The following is a 26086-nucleotide window of genomic DNA, read 5'->3' as shown; positions in this document are numbered from 1 at the left end:
GGAAACTAAAATAAATAATAAAAATTGATAGACATTTCAACAGGACATGTACATTTATTTAGCTGTAACAAAGTCAGATTTCAGTTGTGTATGTATGTAAATATTAAAATATATGTTATCCAATTTACTAAAACGAGCCGACTATGATTAGATTATAATCAACTTCAGTAATGAGAGTAAAGCTAAATGTATACTTAGACTTTAAGCATCCAGTTTCCACTGCTTAAATTAACCAGTCTCTAAGCCTTAGAGACTGGTCAATTAATTAATAAAACATAAATCATCTGTCCTCTGCATTTGACCCATTTTTCAGTGGCTAATACCTCCATCGCTTGAGAACTTTGTATTAGATCAAACAGTTACTTACACCTTGTGCATAAAAAAGAGGAACAAAACATACAAAAATAACTTTCTAGATTAACTCAAAACATAATTTACCATAAAAAGTAAAAAATAAAATGAATCTCTAAAGTTTTCCAACAGATAAGAAGTCTAAATTGTGCAGTGCCATCAGTCAGTCTCTACTGTCAATTATTAAAATTAATTTTACTGAATTTGTGAAGAGCCCCTCCTTAAGACATACTTAAAGTCCCTGGGGCAAACTTCGACAACATTTTGCAACACACCACAGCTCCTTAACCCAGGGGAATGCAGTTAATTTAAATGTAATTACAAAGAACAACAGTCATCATTGCACAGTTGAACGCATGGGGCTGGAGGGGGACCTGAACACATTAGCAGCAGCAGTAGTTGGAGCCTTGGTGTCTCTCCCAGTACATTAGTATTTATTACAACACTGAGGGTCCTGTGTTTGTGTCCCACAGTCTGAGGATGTCCGGACGATTACCTCTCCAAATCAGTTTAACCTCCTCTTCCTCCCATAACTGTCCTGAATACTGGAGCTTTGAGAAGTTGACACCGAATGAGATATAACTTTATATATTATAATATTTTTTTTTATAATTTTCAAGTATGTAATATTGTTCTTTTCTCATTATCTGCTTTATCAGTGTGGAAGGATTTGCGTTTCATATTAGTACGTGACTTTTATGGCTGAAATTATGAATTGCTTGGGGAAAGTGTTGAATTTCTTGGTACAATTTTCAAGACAGATCAATTTTAGAGGCGTGGTACCCAACTTCATTCATTATTCATATTTTATTGATCACAAACTTGTGAGAGAGAGCCATAACCATTAGATTGACAGAGTGTCCACCCTGCTTTGCATCACTGCCTAAAAAGGTGTTTTAAAGCTGTGCACGCGTCTGAAAATCTATGTGTATGAATACTAGCGATGTGCCAAGACTTCATGAGAAGTAGCTAGGAACTACTTACTTACTACTATATATATTTAAATCGATTAAAACCTAATACTAGTACATAGATTTAAATACCAACTTCTTCCTTCTGAGGTTTTGGAAAATCTCACAACTCAGTTCATTTTAATTCAATACTACTTGATAAGATGTCTTAAATACAACTGCACAGTGAACTTTGCTTAGACTACTACAAAATTAGCATTTTCTAAAAAGATCACTGACTCCGTCATCCTATAAGCTAAAGGTTCTCTTTATTAACCTAAAAAGTGCTACTATATGAAGTCAATATCCTGTTAGACCAAGTACTCCTATCAGCAGAGTGGTGAGACACAGTGGCCTTAACCTTGGCCACTTGTTTATCTTGTTATATCGATGAGTGCAGGTGTGCTGCTACATCATTATGAACAGTACACGGGGTCCTGCATGGCTATAATATATATGTGTGGATGGAGGAAGGGTAAAAGAACACTTGCCTGGCCACAGAGGAATTCAGTCCCGCCCAGAGAGGCTCAGTTCTCACAGAAAGGGGCCAAAGTGGTAGTGTTACACATTCACCATGCTATTATTCACTACAAGGACAGTATGGTTGCTATTTCACACCAGTAGTGCAGCTGTATAACACAAACAACATGCCATACAATGTGTTAAATATTGCAACATATCTTGTCAAGCTGAGTAAGGGTTCTCTTGTGAGAGATATGAATCTATGGGAAACAAATCAAATACATTAACATTTTATTTACCTGGGCAGTAATTGTATAAGGAGCAGCACAACTATAGTAATGGAAGTCGTCGTGCAAGCATGAAGGAGAACAAATTATTATTAAACCTATTTATCTCCACTGAGACACCACCAGGCCAAGTTAGGGTCTGATCTGTAGAGAGGACATCCCGCTCACAGTAGGTTTGCATGTCTGTTCTCATGGTATTTATTTAGCATAAAAACACTAATTTAAAAATCAAAAAAGGTATGTTTTAGTATCATACTAATGGACATTCCAGGCAAAGCAATAACATCTCCATGGAGACAAGCAGGAGGCATGTTAGGCAGTTTGTTAAAAAAGTTATATAATGTACTTTTGACATTTTTAGTCACACTGTGTACTGATAATAGCAAGTAGTAGAAACAACAGCCGATGCAACACTAGTAGTAGTTGTAGTATGATCATTTACAGTACATTTGAACTCCTAACATCAGCTTTCCTCATCTTATATATTGCAGGCTCGAGACTGACACAATGAGGACATAGTTTTGCTTGTGACCCACAGTGACTGAATTGTATTGGTTCAAACCCAACAGCGACAGAAAAAGTATAGTAATTTTGGTTGATCCATTGGTACACACCTGACAAGAGCTTCAAACGTCCTCTGCAGAAGTACTCTTTAATGAGGTTTTGGTTTGGAGTTCTTTTCCCTCCAGAATGTTACCTCAGCACCACTACACCTCTGCACCAGCTGGCACGGTCCGCTTTGTATGTACTGAGGCCCACACAGAGAGACTGGGGTGCACTAAGGGGGAAGCTATAGCCCAAAATAGAGTGAAGGGTGTGAGAGGACTGTGGCCAGACCTACCGTGGAGAGCCTTTGTCAGGGAAAGGCTTATAGGAGGAGGTATAAGCTCATTCAACAGATACTTCCACTGAGAAATTAGTTCTACGCTGTATAATGGGCCCAAAATGTAATGTAACTAAATGGATGAAAGTTGTGGAAAAAAGATTGTCTATCATCCCAAGTGTTAAGATATTCCACTGAAATACTTGTTGTTTTGTGTTTTGATCTTACGGGCAACCTTGTTCAAATCAGCTTAAAATAGATGATTATTATTAACTTTTTTGAAGAAGGAGAAGGAGTAGAAGAAGAAGCAGTAGAAGAAGTAGTAGTAAAAGAAGTAGAAGAAGAGGTAGAAGTAGTAGAAGAAGAAGTAGTAGTAGAAGAAGATGTAGAAGAAGAAGAAGCAACAGAAGAAGAAGCATAAGAAGAAAAAGAAGTAGAAGATGAAGAAGCAGCAGCAGAAGAAGTAGAAGAAGAATAAGTAGTAGTAGAAGAAGAAGAAGTAGAAGAAGTAGAAGGAGAAGAAGGAGAAGAAGAAGAAGCAGAAGAAGAAGAAAAAGAAAAAAATTCTTGGATAACCTCAAATACCACTAGACACAGACTGATTGACCCTCAGTAGATCCTCCGTCCATGAGGATGCTGTCTCATAACAATAAAATACAACACACTACATTTTATGATTATATTTGCATAAAAACCTGCACCATCATAACTGGATACATAACATCGTCAAACGCTGTGGAAAAATCATTGGGCTTCAGTGCAATTACATCTTGGACCTGTTTAAAACAAACTCTGTAACTAAAGCCAAGAAAATAATGGCAGCTCCAGCTCACCCACTGCACTCACAGTTCAAGCTCCTGCCCTCTGGCAGACCCTTTGTTGTGCCCAGATGTAGAACCAATAGATTAAAAAACTCTTTTATCCCTACAGTTAACAGCCTCCTTAACAACTCCTAAAGGACTTGTGACTGCTGCACCTTGCCTTTACCTGCACTTTACCTGCTTAACTGTAAATTGTTGTGCTTGTATTTTTAGGTGCTCCTGTTTCTTGTTTGTGTAATGCCATCGTGTGAATGTTTTTAAGATCCGGGCTGAACCAGAATTGCCCCTTAGGAATCAAATAACAAAAATCTAATCTAATCTGTTGCCAAGATTGTGTGAAAAGCCCCTATGTTGTATGTCTAACATGAAAAACCGTCTCGCCAAGCGGCCTCAAACACAATGCCTTTTTGCAGCTGCCATAAAATTACTCTACAGTGACTGGGCTTTCCAATAATCCTTTTGGAGAAAAAACTGAAACAACAACCTCTGGCAAAACAATAGTAGGCTGAGCAATTGAAAACAAATCTTTTCTTTTAAGGGAAAAAACATAATATGCAAGTTGTACAGAAGGTCCGAGTCAGCTTTTCAGAGTGGATTGCAGAAGCTACACAAAAGCACTGCATATAGGAACTTGGAGTTGAGCTGGAGGGAAACCAACAACGCAAAGTAAAATACATAACATCCTGTGCTTCACTGGTCTCTGCATTGTCCCAGGGTCGTTTCCCTTATGCAGGAATGCAGACTTCATAAACAAAGGTCGTCTGTCATACACTGCAGCCTTTCAGATAGTTCACATGTACTGTCACGTGTGCTATGTCAACAAGCATGGGAAAATAGCAAGACAAGTATCTCAGCTATAAAAGATGCAGAGGAAAATGTTCAAAAAACATTGGTCTATGAAGAAAATGTAATTTGCAATTTGGTCGGTTTTAAAGGTTCAGAATAGATTATTGTCAGAGATGGGTAGTAGTCAGTTAATAAAGTCCATGCACTTCAGCTTTTTAATAAAATTGTATGTCTTGGGAGTTTTGTACTTTTGCTCCTACTTGAGTCACATATTTAGCAGTTTAACAGTACTCTTATGTGGGTAAAAGGGTTGTTATGCCCACTATGAATGCAAAATGATTTGAACATTTGTTTCTTTCACCACTTTTTCAGTTATGCTTTAGTTTTAAGTCTGTACTTGGAAAATACCATATTTTATGCGTTACTGAATGTTGACTTGTCTTTTTCAATTAAATTAACAGTTACTCTTACAATCACTCTTACTTAAGTAATTACGTGAGGAGGAATCTCTTAGATTTCTACATTGTATTTCTACCTGAATAATATTATTTTAAAGTTACAGCATTCTTACCTGAATACAATTTCGGTTTTGTAGCTTTCCATGTTTTGACAGCTCAAATATGATACTTTTCGTTACTGACCTCCACAAGACGCTTCATCCGTGTTGGTCCGGTTTCTAATTCAGTCCACAGCAACATGCTCTTCGCAATATTGATCATAGCTTATTTTCTTTCTGTGTTCTCTGGCATCTGTGGCACAAATCAGACTTTCTTGTTGATACATTGATTTGCTGTCCTTCACTTTGAACTGTTTGCCACTGCACATGACAAAGTACTGATTCATTTCTCAGCCCAATGCCCAAATGTCTGCTTTATGGCCAGTTTTGCAGCCTTGGCTCAACACCTGACTTTCTGTGCTGACAACCATGGAGAGCTTCAGAGCGGAGGCACCCCTAATCTCACCCCAATTAAACGGAGCATCTGTACACAGGCCTGGTTTGTGCCGGTACAGAGGGTACGACGCTCGCAGGCAGACCAACCTCTGTGCAAGAGCAGAGGAGAAATTAAGCACTTGTAACACCGCCTGCATTTAAATCAAACTGGCTGCATTATTTTGTTAAATGTGTGTCTTAGTCAAGTTAATTTTAAATTTGAAAGTACTCAATTACTTACTTAACTGATGGTGAAGTGTTTATGTAGTAGAACTGATAGCAACTACCAAAATAATAGAAGAAGCTATAATACTGGCCATAGTTTTGAGCCAGTATCGCATTTGGTCTGTAGATTAGTAGTAGTCGTAGTGGAATATAGAAGAACGACCCTCTGCTTGTCTCCATGGAAATTGTTGTGTCTTTTCTTGAATGTTTTGAATATCTGTCTCTGTGTGTTAGTTATGTTAATGATCGTGATAACAAATTGGCTATTACTGGTATTTGTCCTTCACCTTCAGCAAGTACCAACACGTCGTGAGAGCTCCTCTGGACCACAGTCTGCTGTAAATCTCCATCTCAATGCCACTAACCACTCGTTTGGAGATGGTGAGAGGAATGGGGGCTTTACACATCATCTTTTCCCCATCTATAACTCCATCCTCAGACCTAAAATAAACCAATTAAACAATGAGAACAATAGAGCTAGCCAGGATGCCTACAAGTGGGTAAGCACCCATTAAGAGTTACATGAGACGGAGTTATATGTTAATTATGACTCAGGCACACCGCACACTTAGTGTAGCTCAACAGACCTAGTCTACACAAAGCCTATACACAAACTGTAAACAACAGCTGTTTACAATTTCAGTGTAGCTCCTCTCTTCAGACAGATATAAAGTGTCCACCAGTAATCTGACCAGAACTGAAGAAGCGGCTTGGATGAGCAACGAAACGTCTTCACTCCTACAACTTTTTTGTCCAGTTAACAGAATTTAGTTTTAGCTTTTACCAGGTTCTACATCAAACAATGCTCTTAATGATCTGTTCATGATGTTTTCTAAACTGGAAAATTACGAGGTCCAAATAATGGGTGATATAAATATCAACTGGCTGGAGAAAGAGTCAGAAACTTTGAAAAACCTATGTAATGGCCCGAATCTCACACAACTTATTTCTATTCCAACTAGACCTGACCCAAGAAAGGTAAATAAATGCACATTCATTGATATAATCTTAGCAAACAAACCCCATAATTATAACTTAAATAGTGTTTTCCCACTGGATTTTAGTAACCACTGTCATGTGTATTCGAAATACAAAAGTTAAAAGAACACATCCGTGTGTAAAGGTGAGAAGATCATATAATCATTTGAATGAGCAGACCTTCATCTCTGACCTGTGTTACAGTGATATCAGTTTAACATCAACATTCCCTGACCCTGATATGGCCAACATTTTTTTATTAACGCGTTTAGGGAAATTGCAGACTGACATGCAGCTATGAGAAAAATTTGAATGAAAAACTAACACGGAAATCCAGCTAGAGGTCAGTAAGGTCCCTCTCAAAACGTAATATTCATACATTACCAACCGATATTTTATTGCAGGGGTGTCAACACATTTTATAAGGCCACATCAGTAAAATGGCTGCCTTCAAAGGGCCAGATGTAAAATAAGTCTAACTACTTTTTTAACTTGATAATTAACTGTTTCTGTATTTATAACTTATTCAAGTTACAAATATTGCATATGCATTTGCCTAGATGTAAAAAAATATGGGTGTGTAACTGTGTATCTCCTGATAAAATGACATTTTAAGACCATCATACCTTTTAATTCACCCTGTCGAGGGCCACATAAAATGATGTGGAGGGCCACATTTGGCCCGCGGGCCTTGAGTTTGACACATGTGTTTTATTGGATTTAGCTACTGTAAGTTCTATAAATATATGATGCTTTCAATAGGCATTTTATCTCTGTATGTGATGTTTTGGGCAGTAATGGTGATCCTTCTGATCTTTATTATGTTGAATCTGAACCTCTGGCAGATAGCAGTCAGATTTTCTCTTTTAGATCTTTCACTTACATGAAGATATTAAATGCTCTCTGCTCAATAGACCCAAAGAAGTCCACAGGAGCTGATGACCTTGATCTAAAACTTCCATAACTAGCTGCTCCATTTTTACTTCTACCTCTATTACATATTTTTAATTTATCAATTCAAATGGCAGTTATACCAGAACTATGAAAAACAGCACGTTTTACCTTTACATAAAGATAGGACAACTAAAAATAAAATATTTCCAACTGATATCTAAATGCCCTTGTTTTCCAAAAGTTTTAGAAAAGTTTGTTGCAAATCAAGTTACAGTTTATTTAAATAAATGCTCTATTTTGAAGTCTTATATTTAGGGTTCAGAAAAGGGTATATATATATATATGTATAGTACTGTCACTGCAACCACAAAAGTATTCCACAGCCCTTGATGAGAAACAAGATTGTGTAGCTCTGTTTACTGATTTAACTCAAGCTTTTGATTCAGTAGATCATAAAATCCTCTTGAAGCGCCTGGAGCATATTGGATTTGACAATGCTCCATGTAATTGGCTCCAAAATTATCTTTCAAACAGAACCCAGGCCTGCTACTTTTTACTCTATTTATGAATTGTATTGTATGCAAGTGCTTCCTCTGCAGATCAGGTGATTTTAAAACTGCAGCAAGATTTTAACGAAATCCAAACTTCCCTACAAAAATATTGATTGATTGCATTGATTAACAGAACTAGCCACCACGTATAAATATCTTGGCGTATCCTTTAAAATAGGTATCTTGGAATTGTATGACTTTAAAATCAAATCCTTTTATTAGTGAAACAAATGTTATATCCTATTGAATTACAGAAAATAAATTGTTCAAGCAACCTTTCTTTCAGTACTAGTTTGTGGAGATATAATATACATGCAGACTTCAGTCTCTACTTTCAAAGACTACTACTACTTTAGATGCACTCTTTCACTCAGCTCTTCGTTTCATAACAGATGATGAATTTAAAACCCATCATTGTGCACTCTATGAAAAAGTAAGTTGGCTTTCGCTATAAACCATTGTTACAAAACTGAATACACTGGTGGCACTAATGCACTTTAATGATCTGGTAATAAACATTTCTAATGACAGTTGCACCTGTTTTTAATGTTTCAAAAGGTTATTTGTTTAGTTTGTTTTTGTTTGTATTGTACTATTGCTAACAAGATAGTCATGAAAAAGAGTCTGGTACTGTCACTGGGCTCTCCCTGTATACATAAAGATAAATGAAATGGAAATGTTGCAGTGTATGGCATTGAACCTGTCAATCTCCCAGAACAAGCCGATAACGTGACTCCTCCAAATAACGTCAACGTCTGTTGAGATGCGAGTAATTGCAAGACTGTAGTGACACTAGTTTTATGAAAGTACTGAACAACTGCATTGTTAGACAGTTTACGGTCCAGCAGCATCCAATAGAAAATATATCTTGTTTTGGAGCTTGTTTTTCTTAAATGGGAGCGGATTTCTTTCTAATCACTAAACTGTAGTTGGAGAGCCTGCTGCTGGAATGTCCTAGTCATGGTGCATACTTCATATAAACTTTATTGTAGTCCACTCCAATGGGGCCTCTGCGAACCGCCCGACGAGGGGAAACCACTGACAGACCAAAGCCCATTAGTCCAGTGGCCCCGGGAAGGAGCGCGGCCATACCTCAAAATGATGAAAACAACTTTTTCAGTCCAATGATGTGGGTAGCAAGGACTGAAGAGGGTTGATATCTGAAAACCACTCCAACTAAACCTGTGGAATGTATGAAATATAGAACAGGCTGTAGCACATTTATCTTTTATGAAGGCGAGGAAATGCATAGGAGTTAGAGTACAGCAAATCTGAGCATATAGCAAAGCATGAGTGATGACTTCTGCTGTAACTTTGTTCTCATGCAATAATAGGGCATAAGATAAATGATGTTCAACTTTGTAGGCGGTGGTTTGCATATTGGATATTAACCACTGGCTGTAAGTCAGATGCCCTCCCTAACACTCTCAAAGTTTATCTTTGCTTAGGGACAGAATATTTATTATGTTTTCAGTTTGCTCATGCATGCACTGATCAGCAAGGCAAAGAAGGTAGAAAGCAGTTTTTTTCTGACTGGTTTGTGGCTGTGTAATGCCAGAGTGTGTGTATATGCATCTTAACTGCAGCATATGGAGAGCAGGACTTACCTCTGCTATACCTCCTTCTCATGGAACGAGCCAGAAACCTCAACCATGTATTATTTAAAACACAAGTGTGAGAAGTATTCACCCCAGATTTGATATTCTCACGACCCATGAGTGCTGCCTGTAGTACAACAGTTATGTATGGACTGGGTGGTCTGTCTCGCAACATTGGCAACGACTGCATTACATCTAACATGGCTTCTGAATAATTTATGAACTTTTTATTTTGGTAAATGTTCTGAATTTTGCCAATGCCATGTTTAAGGCTTGAGTTTTACATTTCACCTATAAGATACACAAATCTTTCTTGTGATCAGGTGAAATAAAAAAAAAAAAAGTTGTTTTTAACTCAGCCACATGTGGTCACAAGCCAGTGTACTTATGTCGCAATCTTAAGCATGGAATTAGAGGGATGCATTTGGGAAGGCAGAAAACCTATGTCGAATCATTGTGCAAAAAATAATAACAATGTGCAAGTAGTAAATTAGTAGTGGCAGTAGCAGAAAAAAGGTTTCTAACGGGGTGGTACAAGCACCCAAACAACTGAAACCACAGGGAATGAGGCAACATTTTAGCTGGAAAACAAAAAGCCTCAAATCACCAACATATTGTGGAGATTAGAAAGCAATTCCGAGATAGTCTGAGCCCCATATGGTAAGAATATGCATAGAATTTATCTAGTTAATTTTGATTGCCAATGCTTTCTAGTCTGAGGTCCAAATTAGTCAGACAAAAACAACAAAAATGTTAAAAACAAAATATGTATCTAGTTATATTAATTTTCGCATTCAGTCACCATACGTGTGGCTATTACCAGTTCTCTTACAAAAAATGTTATTTGCAAAGGCAGAAAGGCTAACCACTCTACCACAGCTGTATTAATCCACCATTGGTCCCTGTCCACTGTAGGGATAAGACAGCTGAACAGTAGAGGGGGATGGGTGAAAATCATGACTCATTTTAAGTATCAAATCAGAGAATTGCTGCTCCACTTTTTTTAAATGGACTGGTGGGAAACACCGTGAGTCAGCCTGGATAAATAGGCATTCCCAGTTCAGACAACAATAAACCCGGATTTCATTCAAATCTCTGGAGTGTTACGGGAAAAGCTGCATCATTGGCAAGCTTATAGAGGATCCTTTACCTGCTTTAGGTGTCAGAGCGGATAAGAAGCTATAGAGCCAGTGATTATAGGGATATTGAATGGGCTATTTGCATCGCATTCTAACAAGTATACCCCCCACTGAGGCATTGCTGGACTACGTTCAAAACACTTTTCTTCAACAATCTGCATGATTTAGTTTGAACAAAAATGTGTGCAATTGTCTGGAAAAAGAGGAGAGGGGTTGGGCCTGTCAACTTTCATCATAATCGCAGCATGCATCAGCAGCAAATGCAATCTAAACGCTACCTAATATTATCAGTTGAAGTAGATGTAGTTGTACAAGGTTGGTTGAGTTGATCATCAGAGTGAAGCTTGCTACTACAACTGCTTATTTATAGCTCTAGCACAACTGTTACTACTGTTCAATTTGCATTTTGAAGACATTAAAGACATGATGTTTGATAGATGTATATATATTTTAAATCTGAACTGGTTGTATGTTAGCAAATTTCAGTGTAATAATATTATAGATATTTTATGTTGTCTGTATAAACCTACTTCAACAGGTCAACAATGTATATCTTAAGACCAAAATCAACAAATAAAAGCAGCTCAAGAAATATGAACCCAGCAAAACCCAAAAATTAAAAAAGTTAAAAAACAGTATTTTGAGTGTTCTGTTACATTCATTTCAATTTATTTTATTCACACGTATGTTTACACACTCATGCTTCATACATACTACATACACAAGTGTTTACTGTACACATATATGTTCTATTTACATATGTGTGCCAGTATATAAGTGACACTGTGAAAAAACATGACACCCTAAGAAGTTATGTAAGCTTAAGGAATGGGGGTCCATCAGCACTATACAAGCCAAACTATTTGATGGCTTGGCAGATACTTTTGGTTTTTACTTATTTATTTCCCTTCTTCCTTTTTTGCCATATTTGTTGACACTCTATTTTATGAAAGATATGAAAACAAAGAAATAGAAATAAATGTATAGAAGTGGAAGTTTGATTACTTATAAAGTTAAATTTAGGCTCACTATCCAATTCATAAATGTATGTGTTTGTTCAGTTTGCCATTCTTCAAAGGCACATCTCTGCATAGTTTGAGTCTGCAGCAGCCCCATTAGCCAGGCCCGTTCCAAAACCATGCAACAATTAAAGCAGTGCTGTCTGCCAGGGACCAATGAAAGATCTCCCAACTGCCAACAGCTCATTCTTCACAGCAGCCAAACTCCAACCCAGGCCAAGAGATGGAGCTAGTGCAAAGACAAATCTCCACATTAACAGAAAGACAAGGGTATTTGTTATGATGCTGCAACATTTCACAATTGCTTCCATATGCAGCCCAAGCCCTAACCAATATGTCAATCTCACGCTGACATTTCAGACTAGAGAGTAAACATGCATTGCTAATATGTATAATTGATGCAGAGTGTCAGTGACAGAAACAGAAATATGTGACGTTATAAGAAAAAAGCACCAGAGGCAATAGAGCTTCACCAAATCTGCAGCAACCCACACAGTCATAGACCAAGCTATTTCTCTAACAACCCACTTATTCATTTAATTAGACAATAATACAAGCTTTTACTTAAAGTCTCCCTATTTCAGCAAACATCCTTACATAGCGCCCAACTCAGCATTCAGGGACAAATTATTATTTACTTATTATTTCAACCATTATAAGACGAGTAGATAGCAGAGATCTAGTCTAAATATAGTTCCTATAGTTCCTGCACAAATCTTGTTGGAGTGTCCTTCTCTGGCATAGGTATCTCTTTCTTCTTTATTCTCACTGGGGATAGCAGTGGACTTCCAGTTACAGTTGTACAGGAGTTTGTGGCAGATTTCTCTAGGCTATAGCCTTTTTCCCATGTTCCTCTGAGAGAAAAAAGGAAGCTACAGCTCCATAGAGAGCCTGACCCACTTCAGAACTTCACAGCACAATGCTGCGGTGCTGCTGCTGGCAAAATTACAAGTGCCAAATATATATATACAGCAAAGGAAATCATAGACTTGTATAAGCTCTTTAACATTTCACTATGAGCACTGTAAGTGTGGCATCTGCAGTAAACACATCAGAAAAAACCTACTTAGCTCTATCTTTGCAAGTGCAGCACCTCCCTGGAGACAATCTTTGGTGAAAGACTTGTTCTGCAGCACCTGCTCCAAACACTGTGCCCCAGAACCTCTGAGGCCTGTCCCAGCACTGGCCAAAAGCAGCACAGCTAATTCTGACTTTCACACAACCTTTGATAATGTGGACTGCAGAAGCCGACCCGAGGCAAATGCCCCAAACTCGAGAGGGAATGCATTCAAAGGATTGTAGGGCTTCTGAGAGCACTGCCCAAGTACAGGAGAAGTTAATTATGTTTCCTGGTCATTCTGGACAGAGAAGACAGAGCACTTGTTTACTCCACAGCAGAGAGGACGTGGTGCCAGTCGCGCTGCCTGCGAGCCTCAGATTGCATAGTGGATGGAGGCCTGTCATTCCGAGGCGTGTGTGCGTGTGCCCGCTGTGATTTCCACACTACTCTGTGGCAGGGGATACAATGCTCTCCTCTGAAGGCTGTCCCACACATTTGGACAGCAGCACTCCTGCAGTGCCACCACACTGATCATCATTTACACAGATTATAGAGGGAATTATTTAAGACAGCAAGAGTGCAGGCAATCTGTCACACACAACACAGGCAGGATATGTTTGTAGGGCTGCTCAATTATGGAAGAAATGATAGTCAGGATTATTTGGCTAATAATAATAATAATAATTGTATTAGTAATGTTTTGCATCTTTAAAAGGTTTTGAAGATTAGAACAGTGTCCTTGCTCTAGCTTCTGAGGGGCAGAACAAGCTCACATATCATTCTGAACAGATGGTCCAATAGTTTATTTCAATAGAAATCACATTTTTAAAGTACTAATTGAAATCACAATTGTAAATTTGAATAGTTGCACAGCCCTATGTTTGTGCTTATAAATTTCAAATGTGTAAGCACAATGAAGCAACACTTAATTTGTTTCCCAATCACGAGACCAAGACAACACCCAGTAACTGAACAACTACTATTACGCTGGTTGGGAGGAGAGCAATTGGAAAATTAACAATCCATTACACAATGAGCCTTCTATAAGGCTTATATTTATAATTTGATTTACTGTGGTGACTTCTAATGAAAATGTGGCAAAAAAAAGGAGAGTAAGTTGAGACTCTGGAGAACATTGATCAAAAGTCAAGTGTATAGACAGACATATAATATGGAGTGACTTAATCACAGAGACTTAATTAACCCGCTTAATAAATACATAATAACATCTTTTTAATCTCATTATCAATAATTAAGTGCCCTATTTCCAACCTCTCCCTTTGTTACATGGCTCAAAGATAATAGCCTCCACTTTCACTTTTAGAGGTAATTATAGAAGCTAGTCAAAGCCCATACTTTTTCCTTCACCATTAGCAATATAAAACCATAGCAAAGCCTCGGTGAAGTCAAAACATGAGTGGCGTGAGAACATGGAGGTCCAGGCCGTGGCAGCACTTAGCCTGGTCTCCTGTGACTTCTGCTTTAAAGAGAAGTGATGCCTAGAAGAAAGCACAAGGAGTCCATTGATAACATGCTCCAGGGGGGAGCTCCTGACATGAGAAGGTTTAATTAGCACCAGTGTTTCACACGTAAAGGGAAGAAACCAAAGTGACAGAACAGAGCTGTGGAGGGAGGGTTAGGGATAAGGCTATCAATGTAGAATTACTGTGAAGGTGTAATAAATACTCAAATACAAAAAAAAGACTAGAAGACTAAAAGACTTCACTAAATTACCTAAACAAGTCTCAAATTTGACATTTTTGAGGGCCACTCAATTTATCACAATTTTCTATTTATGTTTTATTTTTTTCTAATATGACAAATGTTCTGAAGTATGGCTTTAACTTTCTATTTCCATGGGATCAAGCAGTACATACCGCATCTTTAAAATGTATTAAGTGATACTGTCGATATTCCATTTGTCAAATACTGAACCCCCAACTAAAGACAGATTTTAGCAGATTTTGGGTGTATTGCCAAAGTATCTTCGGATTACTGTTATAAGGACACTGCAAAAACACACTTTATAGCAATAACTACAGTCACTATACACTGTGGCTAGGCCTAACCAGACAGTGGAGTTCTCCCATCCAAGCATTTGAGACTGGAATGTAACTGCTCCATGACCCCAAAATCACTCCTTGTTTCAACCTTGTGGGTCGAACAACAGAGGCTGCAGCTGGCCACTCCTGTGCGGGACAAGCTCCGCCCCCCCTCCCCATCAAGCGCACTCAAGAAGAGCTCTAACAGCGAAAGAGCCGGTTTATTGGATTAGCCCTCTCTTAACAGTACAAGAATATGATGGAAAGAATTTGAGAACTCGAGGAGGTCTATGTCAACAGGACAGGTCCTATTTACTTAACACTGAGGATTATTTAGCTTTAGTTCACCCCATATACACATGCATTTGAAATCTGTGCATAAATGAAAAGAATTTGAGGACCTAGTAAAGTCCTTAAGTTTAAGTTACCATATTATAACAAAGAAAAGTGTAAGAGATTGCCAACGCACACAAAACCTCTCCAAGTCTAACACTTTCTGAATGTTAAGGGCAAAGATAAAAATTTGGATCCACGATATTTACAGTTTGTTGTAGTGACTGAACACTGTAATTACGGTATGTAAGTGTGAACTCTGAAGTCATAAAAAGTTTAAAAAATGTAGTTACTTTAATGTCGATGCTATGCTATAGTGGGCCCATTTATTGCTGAGGAGCAGAGCAGCCTCAAAGCTTGGAGTCAGTTGAAAGAGCGGACTGGCCGTTGCTGACCCAGTGGTGGGTAAAATGGCCTGACGAGGCTTTGCACTTCATTAGAATGCGGTTCGAACTCTGCTGGTACTAGCACACAATAGCAGCAGTTATGGCTCCAGTCCAGCAAATAGTGGAGGGTGAAAAGAAAGTCTAAACCACTGGCCTCCAGGCTAAGACAACCCCCGAGACAGACAGACAGAGAGCTTGCACTGCACTGTAGCTGGGGAACCAAACATGCACACACACATGAACATTATGCTAACCAGTGGTGAGAGTTCAGCCAATGCAACCGCACAAGTTCAGAAATGGCAAAGATAAATGTGTTTTGGCTCCTTGTTCCACACACAATAGTTTGAATAGTTCTTACAATAGCTTCATCCACATATTGAGCTGCCTGCCACATGCTATTACATATGAAGGCCCATCATTGTTGTCATCTTATGTTTTCAGCCTATTCCCATAAGGTCCCACTGAGGAACAATGGAGAGATGCGCCTCCTAGCACATTCTTCTATAGCCCCATTGAAGTGTGTAATGAACCTCTCCTGCATGCATGGGCTGTCGCTGGCTGCTATTGGGGCTCCCCGAAAATACCATCTCGCCCCATCACACCCCCATATTTAATGTGAGGGGAATGTGTAATAGGTTGTGAAGTGGAGGGTGCAGCAGTGTTGATCAGAGCCAATTGGGTGTAAGAGATGAGCAAACAGGTGCCAGCCACCCGAGGAGGTGATGTACTTAACACCGAGCTGAGGGATGCGAGGGTTTACAAGCTTGGGCCTGTGGTGTGGCCTTTAGCAGGTGCCAATGCCCTGTCGCTGCAGCCAAGCCAGAGCCGAGCTGGTAAAAGGGCACTGAAAGAGCAAGTGATTTTTTTTGTCTCTTTTTTTTTTAAAGTTGTATCACAGGTTAAGTTAGACTATTGTGTTAGAAATTTTCCCTTTGTATGAGAACCCATCTTTATTGCCAATGGGGAAACTTGGGCAGTGGGCAACCGATGTACAACATTTTCAGGTTTTATACATGATGAGACAGGATATTTTGTTGTTTGCAAAGCCCTGAAATAATTGTGATTTGTTAATTGCCACCATTTGAATTGCAATTTCGATTCAAACACTGTTGCTTTGACAAAACCATGCAAACCACTTATAGGCTAATACATATAGCATAGTGCACCAGTTCCTTGAAAAATCTATTCTATCATATACAATTACATCAATCCATAAATCTTAGATTGAGAATCGAAAGGAAGAAGGTCTGCATTTCCACATGACGCTGTAATCAGACTGGAGAGAGCAACAGGGATTCTAAAGAGCTGTCATTGGGAGTCATTAATCCTAAAAGACCACAGCAGACAGATGGTGGAATGATGGAGGAGCGATCATGTCTGCATCCACACGGCTTCCTGTCACTGACCCATACACAGGAAGTGGGCTAATCCCTTAAAAGAAAGTTATAGACCAAATAAGCAGAAGCGACGCTCCCTGCCCCAGCTTATGGTACAATGTGCATGTACTGGAGGGGGTATGTGAGAGAATGAGAGAAGTAAAGAGGCATTTGTTCTTGAATTTCTGCTTGAAGAAAGCTTTATGGAGACTTTGACCTCTGCCTCAGGGGCCCAGAGAGGTCCCCAGCTGCAGGATAGAAGAGGGCCTTTATGGGTATGCTGGGTGGAACCGAGGAGGAACGGGCTTTAAAAATGGTGTTTTTAGTACAAGGTTTTACTGCCATGTTTTCAGGTGTATCAGTTTGTCTTCACTGTAGGCTACAGACTAGAGTTGTGAAAAAATATTGAAAATGAGATACTAATCAATACCAAAACTAGTATCGAAACTATTTCTACTACTAATATAACAAAATTACTAAAAAGTCACATTCACATGACAGAAGTGAACCTTTCCTGAATAGCTTGAGCATGAGTTTGAGCTCTATCAGAACAAGTGTAAGACTACACTGACATATTGACATAGATATAACATTATATGGCAATATAAAAGAAAGTATAATTATATAATGTTGAAAATAAAAATTTTCTTTTCCACTTTGTGCAACACTAGCCTGGTTTGAGCAACTAAACATGGTGTGGAGGATCTGCAGGTTTGATGCTGCTCTTTAATGGTAAATACTGTGTCTCATTCACATGAGGTCTTTGGTGCACGTTAAGCTCTGTGCACCAGAGTGTGACCACTGACCTGAGCGCATCGGCCTCAGCTCATCGACTTTAGTGCTTTGGTCAGAGTTGAGGTCAGAAAGAGTGAATTAATGCTTTTTTCTTTTGGTTGTCAATTAAAACAATTATTTGAGTGTGTTACTTGTGCTATTTAATCTGTGCTATAATGAGGAGAGAGGACACAGGAGAAGGTCCGGTGTCCCGGTGTACCCACATGCACCTAAAATTTTTACGCACATGTGGCCAAAATTGGTGACACTTTGGAGAGAATAGAGGATGGTTTGTCTGTGCCCTAGGCGTCCATCAATATTGTAAAAGATACTTCAGGTCTTTACTCCAATACGAATCCATTGTGTCAATATTACATACGGACAGCCACTGGCCAGTTAGAGCAGAGGGAGTGCTAATACACTGACATTAAAAAAAAAGGAAAGTATAAAATGAATGAAAAAGAAATGCTTTTACTGCCCCATGGGTCATTAATCACTGTTTAGAAAAACTCTGCACTATTTATTTGTCAGAGGTTATGCAAAAATGTCACATCTGCAACTTTAATAGTTACAGTGGTCCACAGGAATACCAATTACAGCAGTGACACATGCAAACACAATTATATGCACAAGGAAAACACTTTCAGCCAGACGAGCAAGTTTGTTCATTAGGAATGTTAGACTGCTTTTCTTTGCACAGTAAAATTTGCTTGTGTTGTGCAAAATATGTTCACTCAGTTTACTGGCCATCATTCACGCTGTAAGCTTTTTGACAACATCTGCTTATAAAGTAAATTACTTTAATAAATTACAAGTATAAAGCTGTTAAGTTTAAATGCAATTATGTAGTAAAATTGAAGCATTTGCAGTAGTAGAAGTAGTAATACTAGTGATATGGTAACAGAAGTAGTTGTTGTGGATGTTGTACAGCAGATATGGTAAAAAAAAAATATCGTGAATGTTGTTTTGAAGATATGGAAAATTTTAATGAGTATATCATTTATGGTAAGAAATTATGCAAAAATGAAAACGTAATTGTAAAATGCAATTGTAAATTTCTAAATAAAGGTGATATATTTCTGTCCTTTTGTGGAATTTGTCTGATTTGCCTCATACTCAAACATTTAAAGACATGTTTTAACACAATGTTGTTGAACTGACATAATAATCGCCTGAATATCGTTATCACCATACTCCAAAACAATATTGAAATGTCAGTATCTCCCACCCCTACCAGAAGATATACTATTCTTCCCCTGTTGATCTGGCAAGCATGTCCCACAAGTCTTTTCTGCTTTCTCCAAGGCTAGTACCAGCTTATCTCAGCCATCCAAAACAAATTGCTCTTATAGCCATTTCCCAGAGGCACAGGTAGGATGCTGTTTATTGGACAGACCTATGAACCGCACTCTCTTCTAAACAGGACTGGCCCTGTCACTACAGCCCGCGGACAAACACTCAGCAAATAAACTGGGGATCCAACTGATGACCTTATTCAGCTGCTGGTCAGTGGGTTTGTGGAGACGGGCAAGTGATGTCTACACACTTTAAGTCCAAATATAAAGAGTAAAAAGTAGTGGAAGAGACAGTAAAAGTATAGTTGGTATGGGTTTCAGAATGATCAAAAAATAGGATCATTGGCATAGCGATTAACAATTCAAAATAAAAATATCAGCCTGTATCTTCTGAAAGGGAAAAAGTTCTCAAAATGTAACAGGAAGCTGAAACCCACGAATCGGCTGTTGGAGCATACGTAAGTGTCTAATTATTAATGCAACATTCTTTCCGTAATTATCCATGTATTTGCTTTCTCCTTTTGTCTACTGTGCTTGTGGTTAAGTTTGTATCCAAATTACAATGATAGATTATTTATAGCTGATTGTATTGAACGATATGTCAACCATCTGCACCAACTGAATCTTAATTCAAATCTAAATCGTACTCTAAATACACAGAAAGACCCAGGTCAGTGAACAGTCTGAAAAAAAACAAAAAACTCCATGACATAAGCTCATTAACATGCTGCTCCTCTGAAACCTAAACACATTGTTACAGAGGCATCCATCTCCCCATCACCTGCTCATCTTCTAGCCCTGTCATTTACTGCCACTCAACCTCTCCTAATTCAATCAGTGATGACGTGTGCTGAGGCAGGAGCTTTAAAATATTGCCTCTGGTTCAGCAGAGAACTGACGTTGGTCACGGTGACGATTGTGCAAATGGGTTCAGACAGATACAGGGGATGGGAGAGAGAGAAGGGAGAGAAAGGAGGGGTTTGATCCTGCATGCTAGAGACTGAAAGAGCAGGGAACATATCTAGTTAGTTTTACTGATAACAAGGATGACAATATGCTATTTTGGTGTTTCTCTGTTTAATCCATCTGACCACCCACTCCTCCCAATGGTCAGGCCTAATGACAGGTGGATCAAATCAATAACAGTGAAGCGTGAACTCTCAGAGGAAGCAGATGGCTATACATACCGCATACGGGTATACTAACAACATAAATTGAAATCGTAATGTTGGCTGTAAAAATGTATGATTTTTATGGCAGCAATGGAACGCTTTAATAACAAAAACAAAACTGTACTTTTGGCTGCTTTCCTAGTTTGACAGAGCTTCTATCTGTTATTAAAGCATAATTATTCCTTTCAAAAAAGAACACATTTTAGTCTTTTCAGCACAATGGTATTTATTGGATAATGGTCTAAAACGTTGACCGTATTATTTAAGATATAGACTCCTTGCTGCAGATATTAAACAGTAATTTGTCATATTTTACTCATCAAACATGTTTATTGATTTGATGAGGAAAAGTGCAATGCTACGCTACGTTGATACACAAGACAAACTTGCAAATAAATCAAAATAAGGGTGACATGACACAGCAATGCAGTTGGCTTTTGGAAATAGATATATAAGGTTGTAGCTGTCCACACGAAAGTCGGTTCAGGTTACTCTAAACCAAAAACGGCCACTAAGTGATTGAAGTCGCTGGGTGGCTCGCAGTAGGGCGTACAGTGGCATATAGTGTAGCATGCCAATCTGCTGTGTGTTATTTTCATGTGATGTGAGCCACCCATACAACATTACAGAGGGTATGGCCAATATGGGAACCTAGACCATCTGTTATCACCATCAACATATGATCGGATTGCTTTCAAGTCTTCAAAATACGGCTGAATGATTTGGGAAAAAAAATATCTAATTGCAGTTTTTCGGGTAAAAAATTGCGAGTTTGCAGTTTATGTTATAATAATCGGGATTCTGTTCAAAGTTCACATGTTTGTACAGCTCTAAACCATAGTGAAAGTGAAATAAGATGAGATTTTCTTGTTTGTGGAGGGAATTATGATACTTTTACTATTCCAGCCTTTACAATTTGCCAATTATGTCCATTCGAATTGTAATTTTGATTCGATTGCGATCTTGCAGCCGTACTTCAAACAATAACTTCATCACCCGCCTCGCCATCAGATCTTCCCCCTCCCCCTTTCCAAATGCACCCTTGCTGTTAGGGACACTCCTGGTCCTATTGACCGCTTATGTTTCCGGTCACTGCCATTTCTTCTTCAATGACCTCCCCTTCTTAACACAATACCCTGCTCATCATGCTCTATATGTCTTCAAATATTGATCTTCGGAACATCGTCTGCAGCCACAAAAGACAAGCCCTGGGTAACAAATGACGGAGAATGGTGGAAGAAATGTCAAGACCTTCAAGCCTTCACACTAAAAACTGCAATGAAAGAGGAGAGAAAGTTGACAGGCGCCTAATTTTTGCAAGATATCAAACGGCATCTGGGAAAAGTGGGGAATGCACTCAGTAAAGTCGAGGCTCTGCTAGCTGTCAGGAGTCTGGCAGCAGAGCCCTCAAGTCAGGACCTCCTTTGCTCTTTGGCTGAATAACTGATGAGTGATTTTGTTATTCAGATGGGTCCTTTGTCTCGCTGCATGCGGAGAAAAAGCAAGCATAAAAGTCAGTTCTTTTGACAGACCTTGGCAAGATGGCTACTGGATTATTTATAATGTTTTCTTTGCTCCTTCATGAAAAAACTTCTCTATTTTTTTAAGGGTGGGGGAGATGTGATGGCTTCGTCTAGCATTTTATCGGATTTAGCCGTGATATATAGGGTCCAGAAATAAAGAGTGTTTTATTTTTAGCTCCGACATGGTCTAGTGCAAGCCTCCCCACTAATTGAGGGCTATGCAGTAATCCTTAGTTGGCCAGAAGTCATTTACTGTAAGCTCTGTTGCAGAAATGAGATGAGGTCAGGGACAATCAGCATCTCCACAGTGAAAGTTGAACTGTCAGCCAAAACTTTGCTTAGAATTTCTGTGACATATTCATTTTGCAAATAGTTGGCCACTGTGTAAAAACTTAATGAGTAAAACGGCAAAACATCAGATGACAAGATATAACCATAGAAAGGGTAAGAAGAAGAGACTAATAATCTGAATATCTTGTTCTTATCTTTTCTGGTGGAGACCAATTGCATGTACCCAATGTTCCAAAGTATGGCATCAAACTAAATTTAGCATTTATTCAATTAAGGGTGTGTTTACTATTTGAAAAATAGCTTGAAAAACATTCATCCTTTTTACTGTGAGTGACTAATGTGGCCTGGTTGCTCCAATTGGACTTGCTTGTCTCGATGGACATAAATAAGTTTAATGACATACTGTGGGCATTTCAGGCGAAGCAATATCTCCATGGAGACAAGCATGTGGAAGACCCTCCATCAGAAAAGTTACATCGTACACCTTTAATGAATGAAGCTAGTTTTGGAAATTCAAAGTACTTTATGTAAATATTGATTAGGATTCATAAAAGTAGGTAGTAGTAAGGTCAATACAAATCCAGTTGGACATATTTAGAAGTTAATAACACCATAATGATAATAGAATTAGCAGAAATACGCGAATAGAGTCAACATAAAGATATTAGTCCATTTTTGTTGCTGCCCAAACTGCACTACAATTCTTACACTCCCACCATTGGGCATTGGCAGGTGCTTCCTTAGTAGGAATGTCCTGCAGAGTTGAAAAGGTCACACATGTAGCTGGCCTACTCTGAAGTATGCTAAACATCCCAGTACTACGAGGGTCACGGACAGGCACGGGCCATCCCACCCCTCTTAGGCCCATTTTAGGAGTGTGCATATTTTCAGGTAGTTGACATGCATTTGAGTGTATCCTTATAATCCACCTGGAAAGTTTTTACGCAGCAGCTCCTGCACTTCATCCATCGGCCCTCACTTGGAGTTGAGATATCAAGTTTAATTGCAAGACGCACGACAGATTAAAGCCTCTCTTTATGGACAGGGCTCTTCCAGTCATCTCATGGCACCAGTCCACCGGGTCAACTGCTAATGTATTATTATCAGCGCGATGTGACGAGCTGACAGAATGCACCTATCTGCCAGACAGGGATGTGTGGTGACTCCAGTCCCATCAAGTCGACACTTCTAGCCTTGGTGAGAGCTTATTCACTGTTTCCCTCTTTTTCCTTGGCGTTGTAAAGTCTGTCTTCTTGGTATTTTTACGCATCTGACTGACTGTGCTGCCAAACCTCGACGGGGAAAAGAGCAGAGCGATGGTGTAGGCTGCCCGTGGATGCGCTTCAAACGCAGGGAAAGCGTCCAATAATGTATGCGCACCACGGCCCGGTAGTCGTACACCCACACACACACAAACACACACACATAACAGATAAGGCTACACACTCGCACAAGCTAACAAAAGCGCATTCCAGTGGTATCTATGCGAGTGAAAGACAAAAGCATTTAATGGCACGTCTATCCCACAATTGGCACAACATCCCCCGGTTATAAATCTTTCTCCTGCACTCATTCAAAGCCTTTACAAGCGATGATCAGGGACAAACTTTCAAGACTACTCCAATGCCAGTCCCCTGATCGAATCGCAGTCATCCTATAGAGGCACTGACACATCTAAGCTACTAAATGTGTCAGAGAGATCATAAGTCACACTGGTTTACTGCAATAGAAAACCCCCGTAAACCCCGTACACACCTCCACATATCTCCCATACGCGACTATTTAAAGCATGAAAGGGCTTCTAACTTCTAAGTAGGAACAGTCCCGATGTCCAAAAGTCCCGTAAAACAACCGACACACACGCAGGCTACGTGCGTAAAAGAGTACACCAATTACGCGCGTCGTAGCATCTTGAAGAATAAATCCTCAAAGCCTAAATGTCTGTGCCTCAACTTGGTTTAACAAACAGTAAATTAGTTACCGGGTCAAAATAACACTTGGAAACTCAACAGCCAAGTGTGAAACGACAGAGAGATAGAAGATACCAATAAAGAGGAGACTGGAACAACACTAACCTGTTTCACTTCAGCGGGCATGGTCCAAAAATCCCCCCCGCTCCCGAAAAACAATATTGAACCTCCTCGCGGGAAAAATGTGTGAGTGACAACTAATTCCACGTCTCGGAAAAGTTCCTGTTTCCCTCCTCTCCTCCGCTCGGCTCCACGCGTTTTTCTTGTGTTTTCACGTTGAGTTTTCCCTCTGTAAAGCAGCAGAGGTAGCGGCTCAGACACAGACAGCCATCCTCCGCGCAGTGGAGTCAAGGCGCACGGACTGACGCGCGAGAACAGGAAGTGGAACTTTCAAACTAAAAGTGTGAGTGCAACAAGAAACCTTACGGAATAAGATGTTACTCAAAGATTATAAATGGGAAATTAAGTTATTATTAATATTTGGTTTATACGTTTGGCCATTCACTCACAGACATATGTATGATAATTGATTTTGTGGTAGGTGGTGGGTTTTAATAGAAAAACAAACTAGATTCTAGTTTAAATACAATGTAGGCTTAATTACAGTAGAGTATACAAAAAAAAATAAAAATAATAATAATAATAAATAAATAAATAAATCCAATAAGTCATTGGCATATTATTTTATTTCATATTTTACTTAATGAATAATAATTTGCGTTGCTTTTACTGTGAAACAATATGCACTTCCGGTTTTATTCTAATACATTGATGTTCTTTTGACACAACTGAACGAGGGAGCTTGGTTTTTCATAAGGCAAAGATGTTGGATGAATGCATATAGAGGATAAGCGCTGCAAATGCTGCCGAAGTTGTCTTCATCGACAAAAGTCTCAGAGAGGTGCACTATTAGTGAATTGAACTTTCTGCACTCCCCACTCAAGTAAACAATAACAAAAAGTTAGTTGACGAGAACAAAACAGCCAAAGGCAGTGGGGAGGAGGAGAGTGTTTCCCAGACAAGCAGCAGGAGCTTGCAGTGCTGTGTATCTCTCTCCCTCTCCCTCTGTCGGTCTGTCACTTTTTCTGTCTCTCCCTCTCCCCCTAAGTCTCTCACCCCATTTCTGGCATCTTCGGGGTGGGACTAGTTCCCTATGCACTCCAGCTGCGACTGCCTATCAGCCCACCACCCCTCCCCTTTTGTTGGCATAGAGAAAGACAGACAGGCAGAGAAGGAGAGAGAAAAGTGGGGGCTTGCACAAAACAAAAGTTGGACTCATTGAAGCGAAGGCACCCCAGACTGTGCACATTTTTACACCCCTTACACACGCAGACACAAACACACACGCAAACACACACACTCCTGCTCCCCTCTGCACCTCTTTGTCCTGCTCCACTCACTGCACTTGATATAAGGGAGAGCCAGCACAAACGTGAAAGAATGTGCATTCACATATCCAGGACTGTGACCAAGTCTGAGTGAGCAGGAATGTTAATCTAATAACGGCACAGGAAGGCAAACTATACGAACATGTTTGAGAGACATCTGGACGTACAGGAAAAAAGGATGACTGGACAAAAATAAACACAAAACAGAGAAAGAAAAAATCCCAAAAGGAGGAGAATGGTTGAAGTCCTGCATTCCTCAACATCCTCTGTTCCTCATGGCAGGCCTGGCTCATTCATTGATTGATGTTTAACTTTCAACAAATCTTTTATTAGCCAGGAATTATTGCTGCAGCTGTACCATCAAATCATGGTTCATTTCAATAAAAAATGTAATACCTAGACTAGAATATTTTACCAATATTAGGCTACGTCATGTCCATTTGCTAGCTCATAAGAAAATAAGAATTAAATAAACCTCCACTCTAAACAGCAAAGTAAAATACCTCGACTAAGAAATTTTGAAGCCACCTCATGACTCCATGTCCTCACTGCTTCATGCCCTAACTAGTGAGGATCAGAGAATCCTCCACAATGTGAACACAGCACGCTTCTGTGTCTAAGTCTTGTGTGAGTGCACCCTTAGTCACAATATGGATTTGGA

The 26086-nt window shown here is 39.3% G+C and overlaps 1 protein-coding gene across 9 annotated transcripts in view; it reads right to left on the bottom strand.

The window, feature by feature from the left end:
• Nucleotides 1-26086, bottom strand: part of arvcfb (ARVCF delta catenin family member b) — a 242411-nt gene that overhangs the window by 107411 nt on the left and 108914 nt on the right. For 3 of the 9 annotated variants that reach the window (XM_055224506.1, XM_055224503.1, XM_033972884.2), the window contains exon 1: nucleotides 24143-24384. The exons of the other annotated variants lie outside the window; for them this stretch is intronic. In XM_055224506.1, coding sequence (XP_055080481.1) covers nucleotides 24143-24163 — 21 coding nt within the window. In that variant the 5' untranslated portion in view covers nucleotides 24164-24384. Of the gene's footprint in view, nucleotides 1-24142; nucleotides 24385-26086 lie in introns of those variants that run through there. 9 annotated transcript variants of the gene reach the window in all.

Source organism: Periophthalmus magnuspinnatus, chromosome 9 (genome assembly GCF_009829125.3).
Source record: "Periophthalmus magnuspinnatus isolate fPerMag1 chromosome 9, fPerMag1.2.pri, whole genome shotgun sequence".
Taxonomy (NCBI): Eukaryota; Metazoa; Chordata; class Actinopteri; order Gobiiformes; family Gobiidae; genus Periophthalmus; species Periophthalmus magnuspinnatus.
Note: the sequence above shows the minus strand (reverse complement) of the source record. Positions and strands in the feature narration are given on the sequence as shown.